The sequence below is a fragment of the Bos taurus genome, chromosome 7, assembly GCF_002263795.3.
Source record: "Bos taurus isolate L1 Dominette 01449 registration number 42190680 breed Hereford chromosome 7, ARS-UCD2.0, whole genome shotgun sequence".
NCBI classification, from domain to species: domain Eukaryota; kingdom Metazoa; phylum Chordata; class Mammalia; order Artiodactyla; family Bovidae; genus Bos; species Bos taurus.
In genome coordinates this window covers 3,622,609-3,640,735 of record NC_037334.1, presented here as the reverse complement: position 1 = coordinate 3,640,735, position 18,127 = coordinate 3,622,609, and the positions used below count along the sequence as shown (strand labels likewise).

The 18,127-nt window shown below is 41.9% G+C and overlaps 1 protein-coding gene across 1 annotated transcript; it reads right to left on the bottom strand.

The window, feature by feature from the left end:
• Positions 1 to 12,949: 12,949 nt before the first annotated feature.
• LOC112447314 (RNA-binding protein with serine-rich domain 1-like) lies at positions 12,950 to 14,303 on the bottom strand. Its single transcript, XM_059888905.1, has one exon. The coding sequence runs from the start codon at positions 14,301 to 14,303 to the stop codon at positions 13,476 to 13,478; it is 828 nt and encodes a 275-aa protein (XP_059744888.1). The 3' UTR covers positions 12,950 to 13,475.
• Positions 14,304 to 18,127: the final 3,824 nt, after the last annotated feature.

The window sequence follows — 18,127 nt, the reverse complement described above, 5'->3', positions numbered from 1 at the left end:
AAGTTAGGAAGAGATATTTGTGACCTCGGGTGGTGACTAAATAAAAACACCTCCACATTTATCAAGAGAACCCCCTGCAACTCAGAGAGTAATTTGCTATTCCTCTGGACAAATCAGAAAGTTCACTGTGCACAAAAAGTTTTATAGTCCATGGGGATAAAGTACGCCCTGCCTACTGGAATCCTGGACCCAGGCACACACCTGCATCGCAGTTCATCAGAGGAATCCTTTGAACACTGAAAGCTCAGACTCAATAAGTCCCCTCCCTGTCTGCAGCTCTTGCATGAAGGGAGAGAACTGGCCATTCTTTGTAAGAACTGACTTTCCTCGATCCTTCTGGCTTTGAAAATTTTCCTTCTATTTTTTAAAAACTATTTAAAAAGTTATTTATTTTACATTGGAGGCTAATTAACAATATTGTGGCAGTTTTTGCCATACATTGACATGAATCAGCCAAGAGCGTACACGAGTCTCCCATCCTGAACCCCCGTCCCACTTCCCTCCTCATCCCATCCCTCTGGGTTGTCCCAGTGCACCGGCTTGGAGTGCCCTGCTTCATGCGTCAAACTTGGACTGGCCATCTGTTTCACACACGGTAGTATACATGTTTCAATGCTGTTCTCTCAAATCGTCCCACCCTCGCCTTCTCCCACAGAGCCCAAAAGTCTGTTCTTTACATCTGTGTCTCTTTTGCTATCTTGCATACAGGGTCATTGTTACCATCTTTCTAAATTCCATATATATGTGTTAATATACTGTATTGGTGTTTTTCTTTCTGGCTTACTTCACTCTGTATAATAGGCTCCAGTTTTATCCACCTCATTAGAACTGACTCAAATGCGTTCTTTTTTTATAGTTGACTAATATTCCATTGTGTATATGTACTACGACTCTCTTATCCATTCACCTGCCAATTGAAATTTTTCTTATGCTTTTTTCCTTGTCATTTGTTTTCTATTCCATTTCTCTCATCTCTGTTTTCTGCTATTCCTTTTATTCTGCTGTTTTCTCCCTTTCATTTCTCTTTGTCTGTAGTTCTCATTGCTCTGATTAATATATATTTTTTCCACTTTATAGTCTTCAAACTCACTTATTATATTGATATTTATTTTTAATTTATCAATCTTAAATTTAAAAAAATAGAGAATAATTACTTTACAATATTGTGATTGTTTTTGCCATACAACAACATGAATTGACATTAGGTATACATGTATCTCCTCCCTCTTGAAACCCCTCCCCACCTCCCTCCCCTGCCCACCCCTTCATGTTGTCATAGAGCACTGGCTTCCCCGCATCATGCACTGAACTCCCACTGACTGTCTATTTTACATATGGTAATCTATATGTTTCAATGCTATTCTCTCAAAACATCCCACCCTCTCCTTCCCCTACTGTGTCCAGAAGTCTGTTCTTCATGTCTGTGTCTCCTTTGTTGCCCTGCATGTAGGATCGTTAGTACTATCTTTCTAGATTATATATATATGTTAATATTTGATATTTGTCTTTCTCTGACTTCCCTCTATATGATAGGCTCTAGGTTCCTTCACCTCAATTGAACTGACTCAAATGCATTTCTTTTTATAGGAGGCCTGGCATGCTATGGTTCATGGGGTCACAAAGAGTCGGACATGACTGAGCAACTGAACTGAACTGTACTGGAAGATAGCGAAGGACAGGGAAGCCTGGTGTGTTGTAGCCCATGGGGTCGCAAAGAGTGGGACATGACTTAGTGACTGAACAACAAAAACAAGAGCCTAGAGAAGTTGCTGCTGACATAAAGGACCCTTCCTTCCTCAGCCTTTGTCCTTCAGTTCAGTTCAGTTCAGTTCAGTTGCTCAGTTGTGTCTGACTCTTTGTGACCCCATGGACTGCAGCAAGCCAGGCTTCCCTGTCCATCACCAACTCCTAGAGCTTACTCAAACTCATGTCCATTGAGTCAGTGATGCCATCCAACCATCTCATCCTCTGTTGTCCCCTTCTTCTGCTGCCCTCAATCTTTCCCAGCATCAGGGTCCTTTCAATTGAGTCAGTTCTTTGCATCAGGTGGCCAAAGTATTGGAGTTTCAGCTGCAACATCAGTCCTTCCAATGAACACCCAGGACTGATCTCCTTTAGGATGGACTGGTTGGATCTCCTTGCAGTCTAAGGGACTCTCAAGAGTCTTCTCCAACACCACAGTTCAAAAGCATCAATTCTTCGGCACTCAGCTTTCTTTACAGTCCAACTCTCACATCTTTACATGACCACTGGAAAAACCATAGCCTTGACTAGACGGACCTTTGTTGACAAAGTAATGTCTCTGCTTTTGAATATGCTGTCTAGGTTGGTCATAACTTTTCTTCCAAGGAGCAAGTGTCTTTTAATTTCATGGCTGCAGTCACCATCTGCAGTGATTTTGGAGCCCCAAAAAATAAAGTTTGTCTCTGTTTCCATTGTTTCCCCATCTATTTGCCATGAAGTGATGGGACCAGATGCCATGATCTTAGTTTTCTTAATGTTGAATTTTAAGTCAAACTTTTTCACTCTCCTCTTTCGCTTTCATCAAGAGGCTCTTTAGTTCTTCGCTTTCTGCCATAAGTATGGTGTCAACTGCAAATCTGACGTTATTGATATTTCTCTTGGCAATTCTCATCCCTTTGTCCCTACACCCCATTAAACGGCCTTCCCTCACCAACACCCGTATCTGCAAAACCAGGCCAACCCCTAAGAGACCCAGGCCTGGGAGAGACAGCAGAGCAGGTCCTGGTTTCTAGAAAGTTACAGTACTAATGCCCTTCTTACAAGAAAACAGATAGCAGGCTCGTTAAATATTAAGCCATTTAGGGGGAAAAAAAAAAAAAAAAGGAGAAGGCAATGGCACCCCACTCCAGTACTCTTGCCTGGAAAATCCCATGGACGGAGGAGCCTGGTTATTCCATTCACTGAAGATGGTGACTGCAGCCATGAAATTAAAAGATGCTTACTCCTTGGAAGGAAAGTTATGATCAACCTAGATAGCATATTCAAAAGCAGAGACATTACTTTGCCAATAAAGGTCCGTCTAGTCAAAGCTATGGTTTTTCCTGTGGTCATGTATGGATGTGAGAGTTGGGCTGTGAAGAAAGCTGAGCACCAAAGAATTGATGCTTTTGAACTGTGGTGTTGGAGAAGACTCTTGAGAGTCTCTTGGACTGCAAGGAGATACAACCAATCCATTCTGAAGGAGATCAGCCCTGGGATTTCTTTGGAAGGAATGATGCTAAAGCTGAAACTCCAGTACTTTGGCCACCTCATGTGAAGAGTTGACTCATTGGAAAAGACTCTGATGCTGGGAGGGATTGGGGGCAGGAGGAGAAGGGGACAACAGAGGATGAGATGGCTGGATGGCATCACTGACTCGATGGACATGAGTCTGAGTGAACTCCGGGAGTTGGTGATGGACAGGGAGGCCTGGTGTGCTGCAATTCATGAGGTTGCAAAGAGTCAGACACGACTGAGTGACTGAACTGAACTGAATATTCCATTGTATATATGCACCACATCTTCTTTATCCATTTATGTCCATTTATGGACATCTAGGTTGCTTCATGTCCTAGGTATTGTAAATAGTGCTGCGATGAGCATTGGGGTGCATGTGTCTCTTTTCAGTTCTGGTTTCCTCAGCGTATATGCCCAGTAGTGGGATTGCTGGGTTGTGTGGTGGTTTTATTCCTAGTTTTTTAAGGAACCTCCATACTGTTCTCCATAGTGGCTGGATCAGTTTGCATTCCCACCAACACTGTAAGAGGGTTCTCATTTCTCCACACCTTCTCCAGCGTTTATTGCTTATAGACTTTTTGATGATGGTCATTTTGACTGATGTGAGATAATACCTCATTGCGTTTCTCTAATAATGAGTAATGTTGAGCATCTTTTCATGTGTTTATTAGCCATCTATATGTCTTCTTTGGATATATATGTGTTTAGGTCTTCTGCCCACTTTTTTTTTTTTTCTGTCCACTTTTTGATTGGGTTGTTTGTTTTTCTGGTATTGAACTGTATGAGCTACTTGTAACTTATCAACTTTTTAATAAGTGTTTATATCCTTTCTAACCTTCCACCTTCTTTGAATGCTTTAGTTAATTCTCATTTCTGCTGTTAATTTATTTATTCCTTTGTGACCTTAAATTCTTCTTGGATTCCTTCCTGCTTTTCCTCTTACCTGCCAATTGTAATATTCCCTCTCTGTCTTCTATGCCTTCATTTTGTTTTCTTAATTTATATACATATTTTTCTTTCTATCATGCTTCTGCATTCTTTAACATAGTTTTCTATGTTTCTTCATTCCTCTATAATGACCTTTCTTATATTACTAAACATCTTTTCATATCACTCATATGTGTTGTTTACTCTTATATATGGTCTGATTTTTTGAAATTCAAAAATTTTAGCAATTTTATTTTTATTCTGATTTCCTGTGTGTATTTCTTTTTATGTACAATTCTTCCAAACCTATTTATATAAGGTGAAATTACCAAACTGTTAAGGACAACTCTATGGAAAAATATTGTGTGATACATAGTTTGGAAATTATTTAAAAATCAAGGAAACTTGCTGTACAAATTTCAGTTCTTTCCTAAGTTCACATATAGTCTCTTTATTTTTTAAATTAAATGTAGTAGTCCCAAATTCAGATTCATAAATTAATTTTAAAAAGTAAACTGCTGCTTTTCTTTTTTTTTTAATGATATTATACATGTTTTAATGCCATTCTCCCGAATTATCCCCCCTTCCCTCTCCCACAGAGTCTAAAAGACTGTTCTATACATCTGTGTCTCTTTTGCTGTCTCGCATACAGGGTTGTCATTACCATCTTTCTAAATTCCATATATATGCATTAGTATACTGTATTGGTGTTTTTCTTTCTGGCTTACTTCACTCTGTATAGTAGGCTCCAGTTTCATCCACCTCATTAGAACTGATTCAAATGTATTCTTTTTAATGGCTGAGTAATACTCCATTGTGTATATGTACCACAGCTTTCTTATCCATTCATTCTGCTGATGGACATCTAGGTTGCTTCCATGTCCTGGCTATTGTAAAACAGTGCTGTGATGAACACTGGGGTACACGTGTCTCTTTCAGTTCTGGTTTCCTTGGTGTGTATGCCCAGCAGTGGGATTGCTGGGTCGTATGGCAGTTCTATTTCCAGTTTTTTAAGGAATCTCCACACGGTTCTCCATAGTGGCTGTACTAGCTTGCATTCCCACCAACAGTGTAAGAAGGTTCCCTTTTCTCCACACCCTCTCCAGCATTTATTGCTTGTAGACTTTTGGATAGCAGCCATTCTGACTGGTGTGAAATGGTACCTCACTGTGGTTTTGATTTGCATTTCTCTGATAAGGAGTAATGTTGAGCATCTTTTCATGTGTTTGTTAGCCATCTGTAAGTCTTCTTTGGACAAATGTCTGTTTAGTTCTTTGGCCCATTTTTTGATTGGGTCATTTATTCTTCTGGAATTGAGCTGCAGGAGTTGCTTGTATATTTTTGAGATTAGCTGTCAGTTGCTTCATTTGCTATTATTTTCTCCCATTCTGAAGGCTGTCTTTTCACCTTGCTTATAGTTTCTTTTGTTGTGCAGAAGCTTTTAATTTTAATTAGATCCCATTTGTTTATTTTTGCTTTTATTTCCAATATTCTGGGAGGTGGGTCATAGAGGATCCTGCTGTGATGTATGTCGGAGAGTGTTTTGCCTATGTTCTTCTCTAAGAGTTTTATAGTTTCTGGTCTTACGTTTATATCTTTAATCCATTTTGAGTTTATTTTTGTGTATGGTGTTAGAAAGTGTTCTAGTTTCATTCTTTTACAAGTGGTGACCAGTTTTCCCAGCACCACTTGTTAAAGAGATCATATTTTCTCCATTGTATATTCTTGCCTCCTTTGTCAAAGAGAAGGTGTCCATAGGTGCATGGGTTTATCTCTGGGCTTTCTATTTTGTTCTATTGATCTATATTTCTGTCTTTGTGCCAGTACCATACTGTCTTGATGACTGGCTTTGTAGTAGAGCCTGAAGTCAGGCAGGTTGATTCCTCCAGTTCCATTCTTCTTTCTCAAGATTGCTTTGGTTATTCAAGGTTTTTTGTATTTCCATAGAAACTGTGAAATTATTTGTTCTAGCTCTGTGAAAAATATCATTGGTAGCTTATAGGGATTGCATTGAATCTATAGATTGCTTTGGGTAGTATACTCATTTTCACTATATTGATTCTTCTGATCCATGAACATGGTATATTTCTCCATATATTAGTGTCCTCTTTGATTTCTTTCATCAGTATTTTATAGTTTTCTATATATAGGTCTTTAGTTTCTTTAGGTAGATATATTCCTAAGTATTTTATTCTTTTCATTGCAATGGTGAATGGTGCTGCTTTTCTTATATGTGCATTTCTATATTTGTATGATTCTTAATTATACAAATTTGTATAAATTTAGGGTATTTCTCAGGTGTGTGCCACAAACAATGTTAAGAGTCATTTAAGAAGCAACAGCTGAGTTCTGTTATAATCAAATAAAAATTACACAAACACACACACATACATTCTATTTTGCCTTATCTATCTGTATATCATTTATTTATCTCTAGCAAAACAGAGTGATCAGCAGTGACTTTCCAGTGTAAAATATATCACATCAGGACAACCTGTTATTGGAGATATGGAATTGAAGTATATGTTCAACAAGTGTAAGAAATGATGTAAAATACTAACTTCATACTCTATGAGGTTGAATTATGAAAGCATGAAACTATTTCATGTAGTAAATCAATAATCACACCACATCAGAATTATTTTTTTTTGCAGCTGTATAAAGTAATAATAAAGCATTTATGTCAATTTCATAACCCTGAGGGGTCTTTCTTTTAAAGCATCACAGGAAAGCATGAAGATCTGAAATGGACTCAGGACATCACTTTAGGGAGGAGGAAACTGATCTGGAAATGAACAAGAGGGGCCAGGAAAGCTTCTCCAGCTGGAGGACTTAACTTGTGAAGTAGTGAGAGACAGTCAACAGCCCCCACCCCAGAGGGTTGTGGATGCAGTCACAGGGTGGGTGCTGAGGACTGAAGAGAAACGGAGTCCAGACAGTTCCAGCAGTTCTGGGAGCAAGCAGGAGAGCTTGAAGACCCAGGGACATGGCTGATGACTGATAACTCAACCTAGGGAGCTCTGCTTTACCAGTGGATAATATTGTTTCTCTTGTTGTTTTATACACTTTGTTTTCTTTTAAAATATACATTTCTGTTCAGTTCAGTTCAGTTCAGTCGCTCAGTCGTGTCCGACTCTTTGTGACCCCATGAATTGCAGCATGCCAGGCCTCCCTGTCCATCACCAACTCCTGGAGTTCACTCAGACTCATGTCCATTGAGTCAGTGATGCCATCCGCCATCTCATCCTCAGTCGTCCCCTTCTCCTCCTGCCCCAATCCCTCCCAGCATCAGAGTCTTTTCCAACGAGTCAACTCTTTGCATGAGGTGGCCAAAGTACTGGAGTTTCAGCTTTAGCATCATTCCTTCCAAAGAACACCCAGGACCAATATCCTTTAGAATGGACTGGTTGGATCTCCTTGCAGTCCAAGGGACTCTCAAGAGTCTTCTCCAACACCACAGTTCAAAAGCATCAATTCTTTGGTGCTCAGCCTTCTTCACAGTCCAACTCTCACATCCATACATGACCACTGGAAAAACCATAGCCTTGACTAGACGGACTTTTGTTGGCAAAGTAATGTCTCTGCTTTTGAATATGCTATCTAGGTTGGTCATAACTTTCCTTCCAAGGAGTAAGCATCTTTTAATTTCATGGCTGCAGTCACCATCCACAGTGATTTTGGAGCCCAAGAAAATAAAGTCTGTCACTGTTTCCATTATTTCCACTGTTTCCACCTATTTGCCGTGAAGTGATGGGACTGGATGCCATGATCTTAGTTTTTTGAATGCTTAGGTTTAAGCCAACTTTTTCTCTCTCCTCTTTCACTTTCATCAAGAGGCTCTTCAGTCCTTCACTTCTGCATAAGGGTGGTGTCATCTGTGTATCTGAGGTTATTGATATTTCTCCCAGCAATCTTGATTCCAGCTTGTGCTTCATCCAGCCCAGAATTTTGCATGATGTACTCTTCATGTAAGTTAAATAAACAAGCTGACAATATACAACCTCGATGTATTCCTTTCCCAATTTGGAACCAGTTTGTTGTTCCATGTCCACTCATTAAGAATATCTGAAGCCAGGGAAACAGATGGCATTGCCTGGAAGAATGTGTTGAATAAATGTGAAAGCATGACTGACGTAAGAAGCATCAATCACTAAGTGAGATAAGAGAGAGAGGGACAGGAGGAGGGGAAGAAGGGAGGAAAATAGCTGTTTACAGTGGAAGAAAGGAACTTTATGAAGGGAATATGGCTTTTCCAAGTTATGGCATAAGCAGGAGAATATTTGAGGGAAGATGGGACTTGGGTTTGAAAGCAAAGTATCTGAGGGTTGAGAGGTACATGATCACACTGGAGATGTGGTACTACAGGATGGTGAAAACCAGGTGATTGTGTGTTTTAAAGGAAAGTAAAAAAGGAGATATCAGAAAGATATTAATGTCTTGGTATTCAAAGAACCGTGTGATCTCTTTGTCCTGGTGATGTTGGATTCAGGGGACCAGCCTGTGTATTGTTGACAGTGACAGGGATGGGAAAAGGAAAACATCCCCAAAGGAGGATGAGTAGGGGAAAGTCTGGAATGGTACTGGCTGATGACCTGGAACTTTCTGTTTTTTGAATATCTGCTTGATGCCCGAGGATTCGGTTCTCAATGTGTGGTGCCTATACTAGCAACATCACCATCCAATGGGAATGCTTGGAAATGCAATCTCTTGTCTCCACCCCAGACTACTGGTATTGAGAGCCAGAAATCTGAGTTCTGTCAATCCTTTGAATAAATGTGATGCACAGAGCAATTTGAGATTCATCTCACTGGGGAGAGTGCAGTGTGGTTATCCAAATGTGCTGAAAACATTCTCCATGACTGGCAAGGGTTTCATTCCCCATTTTGTTCAAATTTTACATTTCATTTGGTTTTCAAAGGGGAGGCTCAAAAGAAATATAATGCCCAAAAAACTGGAGAAGAAAAGACAAGAGCTTTTTGCCAAGGCCAAGCAGAGATGTCATGATAGATCTGTACTTCCTCTGAGGCTGACCGGATGCACTTTCCAGAAGCCAGTCACAAAGATAACCTCCCATCAATGTGGTCAGGGGCCACTGATGCGAGGGAACCCTAGGAGAAGCTGCAGCAAGTCTGTGCATTCAGGAGGCTGCAGAAGCTCCAGGCCTACAACTCTGAAGGAGAACCTTTCAGAACCTTGGACAGCACAAATGTTTCAGGGGTTGTTGTCCTGGTACTGCAGGTGAATTCCTGGGTCATGTTGGTTCCAGATCTCTGCACACCAGCCCTGAGCTCATCACTCTTAGCCTTCAGATAAGGCAGAGATGGACCCAGGATTGGGGCTTTTCCTCCCACAGGCCCTCTGCAGATGGCCAGAAAGAGATGCAGATATTCGCTGACAGTCTCAGATAGGGAAGACAGCAAGGGAGGGATTGGCTATCACCTTGAGGGCAGACAGGCTTGCCAAGGATGCAGAGAGAGCCAGGAGCCAGAAAGAATGTTCTTGAGAAGTAGAGGAAAAATAGAAGACTGTCTTGTAGAAACCGAATGGTCCCTGGGAAGTGGTTCACAGGGCGTGGGGACAGTCCTCTATTCCACTTGCCACTTTCACTGTCAACCCAGTTTCTGAACTAAGATGCTTTGTTATATTAAATTTGCACTCTATTAAATGCTTGGTAGACAAAAACAAAAGGCATAAATGTTTTTGTGGATAAGAGATTGGGTTTCATGTGACAAGAGTAAAGATTTTTGTATATCTTTGTATACCTCAGTTTCTGCTTGCCAGAGTTTCTTTATTGAATTCTACAAAGGTAATCTAGCCTGGGGAATTATTTAGTGTTTTTAGTTATAGTATTTTCTTACATTACTTACACTTAAGAAACAATCTATTCTACAGAGATTATGTGAAGAGGAACTAAAAAGCCTCTTGATGAAAGTGAAAGTGGAGAGTGAAAAAGTTGGCTTAAAGCTCAACATTCAGAAAACGAAGATCATGGCATCCGGTCCCATCCCTTCATGGGAAATAGATGGGGAAACAGTGGAAACAGTGTCAGAGTTTATTTTTTTGGGCTCCAAAATCACTGCAGATGGTGACTGCAGCCATGAAATTAAAAGACGCTTACTCCTTGGAAGGAAAGTTATGACCAACCTAGATAGCACATTCAAAAGCAGACACATCACTTTGCCAACCAAGATCCATCTAGTCAAGGCTATGGTTTTTCCAGTGGTCATGTATGGATGTGAGAGTTGGCCTGTGAAGAAAGCTGAGCGCCAAAGAATTGATGCTTTTGAACTGTGGTGTTGGAGAAGACTCTTGAGAGTCCCTTGGACTGCAAGGAGATCCAACCAGTCCATTCTGAAGATCAGCCCTGGGATTTCTTTGGAAGGAATGATGCTAAAGCTGAAACTCCAGTACTTTGGCCACCTCATGCGAAGAGTTGACTCATTGGAAAAGACTCTGATGCTGGGAGGGATTGGGGGCAAGAGGAGAAGGGGACGACAGAGGATGAGATGGCTGGATGGCATCACTGACTCGATGGACGTGAGTCTGAGTGAACTCTGGGAGTTGGTGATGGACAGGGAGGCCTGGCGTGCTGCGATTCATGAGGTCGCAAAGAGTCGGACACGACTGAGCGACTGATCTGATATGATAAAATCTTATTTTGTTAGGCTTGCTTTTAAGCTTATTTTTGTTAAGCTTGCATTTTTAACACGAGTTGCCTCCTTTTTTTTTTAAAATCATTTTTGTGCCAAACGCTAAATCAGACAGAAGACATTTTACTGTAAATCAATTAGCACTTATGCTATGTGTTACGTCTTTATCTGTTACCTAAAAATTAAGTGGGTATTGTTTTTGAAGAATGTCATTTTGTAAAATGTTATTTATTTGTTTATTTTGGTTTTGGCTGCCGAGTCTTCCATTGCTGCCCATCGGCTTTCTCTAGCTGTGGAGAGCCGGGCTAGTCTCTAGTTGTGCCCAGGCGTCTCACTGTGGTGCCTCCTCTTGCGGCAGAGCACGGGCTCTAGGTGCTCAGTTTCACTGTTTCTAGCACATGGACTTCGTTGCTCCAGGGCATGTGGAATCAGGGATCAAACCCTCGTGCCCTCCGTTGGCAGGCAGATATTTAACCACTGGACCACCAGGGAAGTCCTACGTGGGTATCCTTAAAAATTAGATTTGAATTTTGATTCTTAAGAAGGAACGGGTTTTTTGGAAACAATTTATGCTGAGAATGACTTGCCAGCAAGTTTGTTGCTCTGATCAAAAATAGGTCTGAGTCACTGAAACTTGTCTCCCTCACAGTATTGGGCCCATCATAATTGGTCATTAGTCAAGAAACACATCATTGCTTATTAAATAAACAATTCATTTTACTTATAAACACTCCATTTAGTAAACGTAATTATTTTCACTGAACACACAGGACATGGAATAAAGGTATCATGCTACAGAAGTCCCAGGGGGACAATATCAGGAAGGAAAAGAATGACATTTTCTGGAACTCTTTGTGCAGTTTTGATAAAGTTGTTTTATCAGTAGTGGAGAGAGAAGGCTGATTCCAGAGGGCCAAAGAGCGACTGATAAATAGAAGGACAGAGAGTGAGTAGAGGTGGGCAGCTATGCCTTCTGTCAACAGGCTCTGGATTTAACTTTGCATAAGTCTAATAAGTTCTCCCCACTGCTGGTAGTACTTATTAAGATTTTCTTCTGTGATTTCAAAGTTCAAGACACAATAAAGAGTTTATAAATTTGTTTGGGTTCTCAAGTTTTCTCTGTCATGGCCTTGGTTACTTCAGCCCAATTCCCCATAGCTGAGGGAGATGAGAGAGATTTCAGGGATGGATGCAGACTGGACCTGTCCTGGGTCTGTGGTGAGAGCCTGTGCTGCTCCAGAAAATACCTCTAGGAGCACCTCCAGGGGGACCCAGCATTGCTGCTATGGCCTCTGAGCTCCGGCCACCCTTAAATCAATCCTGGGCACCTTTTTGTCTTCCTGCAAAACACCGTTTGAACAGAGTGACCATTCCAGACCCAGTCACCAAAGTTAATATTGCATTTTCTCCACTAGTTTTCTAATTTTGAATTGTATGTGTATTATCATCTCTTCATTTTATGTTGATTTTCTCACTAAGTTGGATATGCTATGAAGAGAAGGGTAATGTGAGTTTTAATGATTTACATTGACAGACTCACTTATTCACTTTGCCCTTCTAAAGAGCTCAGATATTTTGTTGAAAGAAAACATTCAAACTCCAAAAATAGTTTCTAAAGTTTTCTCAGAAAGTCACTCAACTTCAGTTAGACTGCAGTCAATTGTCACTATGATTTCACATCCTTTCTCTCTTAATTCATTTAACACTCTAATCACAATAATCTGCTTCAAATGTTAACCTAATCAGTACGCTCTTTCTTTTAAATCAATCATTGCTGTCTTCAGAGATGTTTTTTAGAGTGAAAAACTAAAAATATCATTTTATTCCTGTTGTCCTGCCATAGTTATTAACACTACCCCTTTCAACACTCATTATTTACTGGTTTTGAAGGAAAATCAATTGGTCCTCCCATTTACAGTGCACTTATTACATGCCAAGAGGTGGACTAAAATCTATGATTCAGAAGTTCATTGAACAAAGTCATTGCCGCAGTTTATTTGAATGTCGATGAGATAAAAGGTGTTTTTTTTTCAACTTTAATCCTAGATTTATTTAACACAATTATGTTTACTGTACACAACAAAGTATAGACACAACATTATCTAAAATATTACAAAGCTACAAAACAAAATGTATAGTATTGACTATACAATAAAAGATGAAAAAGCAAGGACATGCTTGGTAACCTGCAGGACCACCGGGGTGGTTCTATGGGGACCCTATAGAGCTGGCTCTCAACTTACCAGTTTCTGAGAAGAAGGGAGCTGTGTGTGTGTATGTACACATGTGAAAAGAACCATTTTGGGCAGATCACAGGAGGTATTTGACTCTAGAGGTCAGAAAAGGACCCTAGCAGGAGAGTAGGGCCAGGCTAACAGGAATGGCATCACTGCTGGAGTCTGCAGGCGGACAGGTTAGGGCAGCACCAGGCCACCGGAGCGGGCCTCAGGTCATCTGTGAAAAACGAGTTCCCAGGCTGGGGCTGTTGCACCAGCCGGCCCGCTCTGCTCCTCCCTGCTAGCTTTGTCATTAAACAGATTCTCGGGAACTAGAACCAGAGTTTTCTAGCCAGAACTGTGGAGGGCATCTTTACAAGCACGACCCCACACCACTGCAGCGGGAACTCTGCTGCCCTGGGATAAGCCGCAGTTGCTGCCCTCACCTTCTGGAGGAGCTGGAGCTGGAGCGGCTCCGGGGGAGGGGGCGGCGAGGGAAGCGGGGTCGCCAGCGCTTCTGGGACCTGAGCCAAGGGGAAGGTGACCTTCTCCTCCTCTGTGAGGGTGACCTGCGCCACCTGGGGGGCGGTGAACGCATTCTCCTGTGAGGGCTGAGTCGCCTGAGGGGTGGCACAGCGGCGGCCCTGATCTCCTGGCCGTCAATTTGTCCTCCATCCATGTGCTTCAGCGCCTTCTCAGCTCCGTCTGGAGTCTCGAACTCCACATAAGCATCAGACAGACCGGGGTGCATCCTCTCTACAGGCATGTCAATCACTCTAACTCTCCCGAAGGTGGAGAATATCTCCCGGATGTGGTCCTTGGTCACGTTCCTGGTGAGTCTCGCGATGTGCAGCTTGGTGGGTTTAGGGGAAGGGCTGTGCCTTCTCCCTTCCTTTTCATCCCTTTCGGGTTGTTTGGAGTGAGACCGCTGTCTCTTGCCTCTTCTATGCCAGGAAGGCTTCAAAGAGCCAGGGGAGCTGCTGGAGCTGGAGCTGGAGCTGCAGGACGTGCTGGAACGTCCTGAGCGGCTGGATGCTGAAGGTGAGCTGGAGCCGCTGCTGGAGCCCGAGCTGGTGCTACAGCTGGACGGAGACCTGGAGCTGCTGCTAGACCTGGAGCTGCTGCTACCACTGGAAGCGCTGCTCCACTTTCGAGTTCTAGCCCTGCCACAGTACTTCTCGCGTGACTCCTTCGGGCCGGCTTTATCTGTAGAGGGATCCCTGGACTGCTCATCAGAGTTCTCTTTGCATCTGGTAGGAGGAGGTGCCATCTTCTCTCTGTCGTGCTCCTCAGTATCTGGAGAGAAACAGCTGATGGAGTAAAAAATGCTTGCTAGTGTTCGGCACAATAAAGCACTATAATAATCAATAAGGCCATCACAGAGACAGAAGAGAGAAAGAGGGAGATATGAAGGAAGAGAAGTAAGGGGAAAGAAAAACATTAATAACAACTGATGAGATTGGGGAAGGCAAAACTGATGACATATGCAGCAGAGAACTGAATTTTTAAAAAGAAAGAAAAGCAAACCAACCAACGAAGCACTTTGTGGGTAAAACATTTTCCAGAGAGAACTATGTAAACAGCCTGCTGTTTGAGAGCAAATACTGCTTCTACTTCAGAGTGATTTTATTTAAAAAAAAAAATCTGGCTTATTATCCCACGAAGGGATCATACACAAAACTGTACAAAATGTGGAATATTTCTTAATACTAACATCAAAGAAATAACTTTTAATAAGGTAATTTCTTATTTTAAGGGCCACTACCTGATAAAGAGATTGCACAAAAGTAAAAAGATATACATGAACACTCTCTTGTGGTTTCTACACTCACCAGAAGAGGCTGGCTTGGAAATCTGGTCTGTGCAGGTTCCCCCAGTTCCAAGAGCTGTCCTTGGACCACTCCTGAGATGCAGACTTGCTGAAGTCTACTGACTTCTGCCTCTGATTCTCCTTTTATAGGCGAAGAGATTGGACAATCCAATCAGGGGGCAACCCAATCCAGAGGACACACCCTCTCTCAGATCAAAGGCATTGGAGAGGTTCCTAAATCTTCATCCACAAACATTAGGAGTTTTAAACACATGAGCCACCTACCTCCTCGCATGGCCTTGCAGTAAACTCTCTTTGTTCCAAACTCTGATGCTGTGATATTTTTTGGCCTCAGGATGTGTGAGGCACAGGAACTTGCTTTCTGGTTACATTCTTTCAGGAAAAGGAAGATATAGGAAGTTGCTAAGGCATCTAGTGACTTGTAAAGAACACCTGTAGCTGTGGTCCTTCTAAAAGCTACTTTGAAGTTGCAAACAGTCTAGCTTTCAAAGAAGGAAACAATGTATCTTCCTTTCCCTTTTGGTTTCTATGGAAGGATTTGTTCCACTATATATATATACTATATATAAATATATATATATATAGTATATATATGTATTTATGAGAGCTATATATATTTCATGAGAGCTTCCCTGGTGGCTCAGTGATAAAGAACCCTCCTACAATTCAGGAGACCTGGGTTCAATCACAGGGTTGGGAAGATCCCCTGGAGAAGGAAATGGCAACCCACTCCAGTATTCTTGCCTGGGAAATCCCATGGACGAGGAGCCTGGTTGACTACAGTCCATGGGGTCACAAAGAGTCAGAGTCAGACACGACTGAGTTCCTAACACACACATATGTTTCATAAAAGCTACAGGGAAAGAATTTGGGGCACTGTGTTCTTTCCTTGAAAGGACATACCAGTGAGCTGTACTACTGACATTCACCACAACTGCCTCTAAGGTTTCACTGAAGCTGGGAAAACTGGCCTTTCGAACAGGCTATGTTCACAAGAGCCAACATGTGCAGCCAACACCAATGTCCATCAGAAGGTGAGTGGCCCCTCTGTGTGTTACCCTGGGGTAGGTGGGTGGGTGGTGCCACTCACCTCACTGGGTAGGGTGCCAGGGGAGTGAGGCGAGGCAGAGGTGAGCCCTGGGGTCTTGCCTGTTGGCGTAGGTGAGGCTGACGCCTTTACCCCGTGTTGGAGGCAGCTGGGGGATGGAGTGCTTCATGCATATGAGCCCCCACTACCCACTGCAGGCACTTTCCTCATCTGACCAGATCCCAGGTGATCTAGGCTGAGGTTTTCAGTGCAACCATGTGGTTCTGGATTCCCTGACGCTTTTGGCATGACTCAGCTCCTATGCTGGGTCACTTTCCGCATATAGCTAGATGCTTCCTGGTGGATCCTGCTGATGAAGACTGAAAATGTAGATTTGACTGTTTGCAACTGGGAGTCAGGTGAGAATTTCAAGAAATTATGGACATCATACTATGAAAGTTGTAAATTAAAGTGTTTGGTCAAAGGTGAGGAAAAGAGGTGAATGAGTAAAGAGAATGTGGTATCTACCTAGAATGGATGAATATCTTTGAGAGGCCTCTGGTGTACTTAACAATGCTGTACTGTGCACTTCAAATGCATTAAGAAGATAGATCTCATGTTAAGAGTTAGTACCAGGAACATACACACACAGAACATAGAGAAAATTTTGATGGTGATGGGTATATGTAGTACCTTGGTTGTATAGGTAATATCGTGGGTGTTTTATATGTCTAATCTGACCAAGATGCATATAAGAAAAGTGTGCAATTAAAAAAAAAACAGTTATGTCTCCATAAAACTAAACATTAAAAAATATAAATAAATATACCAATTAAAAAACAGAACTTGGTAAAGTCACTAAAAGACTGTGATCTAAGTTTATTCTTTATATGTGAGCTCACTTTAAAGGCATTGATATAGGTAGCTGAAAACAAGTGGATGGAAAAAGTTACACCATGCTAACATTAATAGAGAAACAAAACAAACGTTAGTGTTAATATCAGTAAAAGTAGATTTCAGATCAAAGCATTTATTAGTAAGGAATAGGGACATTGCATGATGTAAAATGTGTCAACTCACAAAGAAGTCCTAGTAATTGCAACAGAGTATCAGTATACAGTCAGTTCAGTTCAGTCCAGTTCAGTCCAGTTCAGTCGCTCAGTTGTGTCTGACTCATTGCGACCCCATTAATTGCAGCACGCCAGGCCACCCTGTCCATCACCAACTCCTGGAGTTCACTCAAACTCATGTCCATCGAATTGGTGATGCCATCCAGCCATCTCATCCTCTCTCGTGCCCTTCTCCTCCTGCCCCCAATCCCTCCCAGCATCAGAGTCTTTTCCAATGAGTCAACTCTTCGCATGAGGTGGCCAAAGTACTGGAGTTTCAGCTTTAGCATCATTCCTTCCAAAGAACACCCAGGGCTGATCTCCTTTAGGATGGACTTGTTGGATCTCCTTGCAGTCCAAGGGACTCTCAAGAGTCTTCTCCAACACCACAGTTCAAAAGCATCAATTCTTCGGTGCTCAGCCTTCTTCACAGTCCAACTCTCACATCCATACATGACCACTGGAAAAACCATAGCCTTGACTAGACGGACTTTTGTTGGCAAAGTAATGTCTCTGCTTTTCAGTATGCTATCTAGGTTGGTCATAACTTTCCTTCCAAGGAGTAAGTGTCTTTTAACTTCATGGCTGCAATCACCATCTGCAGTGATTTTGCAGCCCCCAAAAATAAAGTCTGTCACTGTTTCCATTATTTCCACTGTTTCCATCTATTTGCCATGAAGTGATGGGACCAGATGCCATGATCTTCATTCTCTGAATGTTGAGCTTTAAGCCAACTTTTTCACTCTCCACTTTCACTTTCATCAAGAGGCTTTTTAGTTCCTCTTCACTTTCTGCCATAAGGGTGGTGTCATCTGCATATCTGAGATTATTGAGATTTCTCCCGGCAATCTTGATTCCAGCTTGTGTTTCTTCCAGTCCAGCATTTCTCATGATGTACTCTGCATGTAAGTTAAATAAACAGGGTGACAATATACAGCCTTGACGTACTCCTTTTCCTATTTGGAACCAGTCTGTTGTTCCATGTCCAGTTCTAACTGTTGCTTCCTGACCTGCATACAGATTTCTCAAGAGGCAGGTCAGGTGGTCTGGTATTCCCATCTCTTTCATAATTTTCCACAGTTTATTGTGACCCACACAGTCAAAGGCTTTGGCATAGTCAAAAAAGC

What these genes read in the sequence shown, in the direction of transcription:
- LOC112447314 (XM_059888905.1), bottom strand. Translation starts at nt 14,303, where the DNA reads ATGGCACCTCCTCCTACCAGATGCAAAGAGAACTCTGATGAGCAGTCC.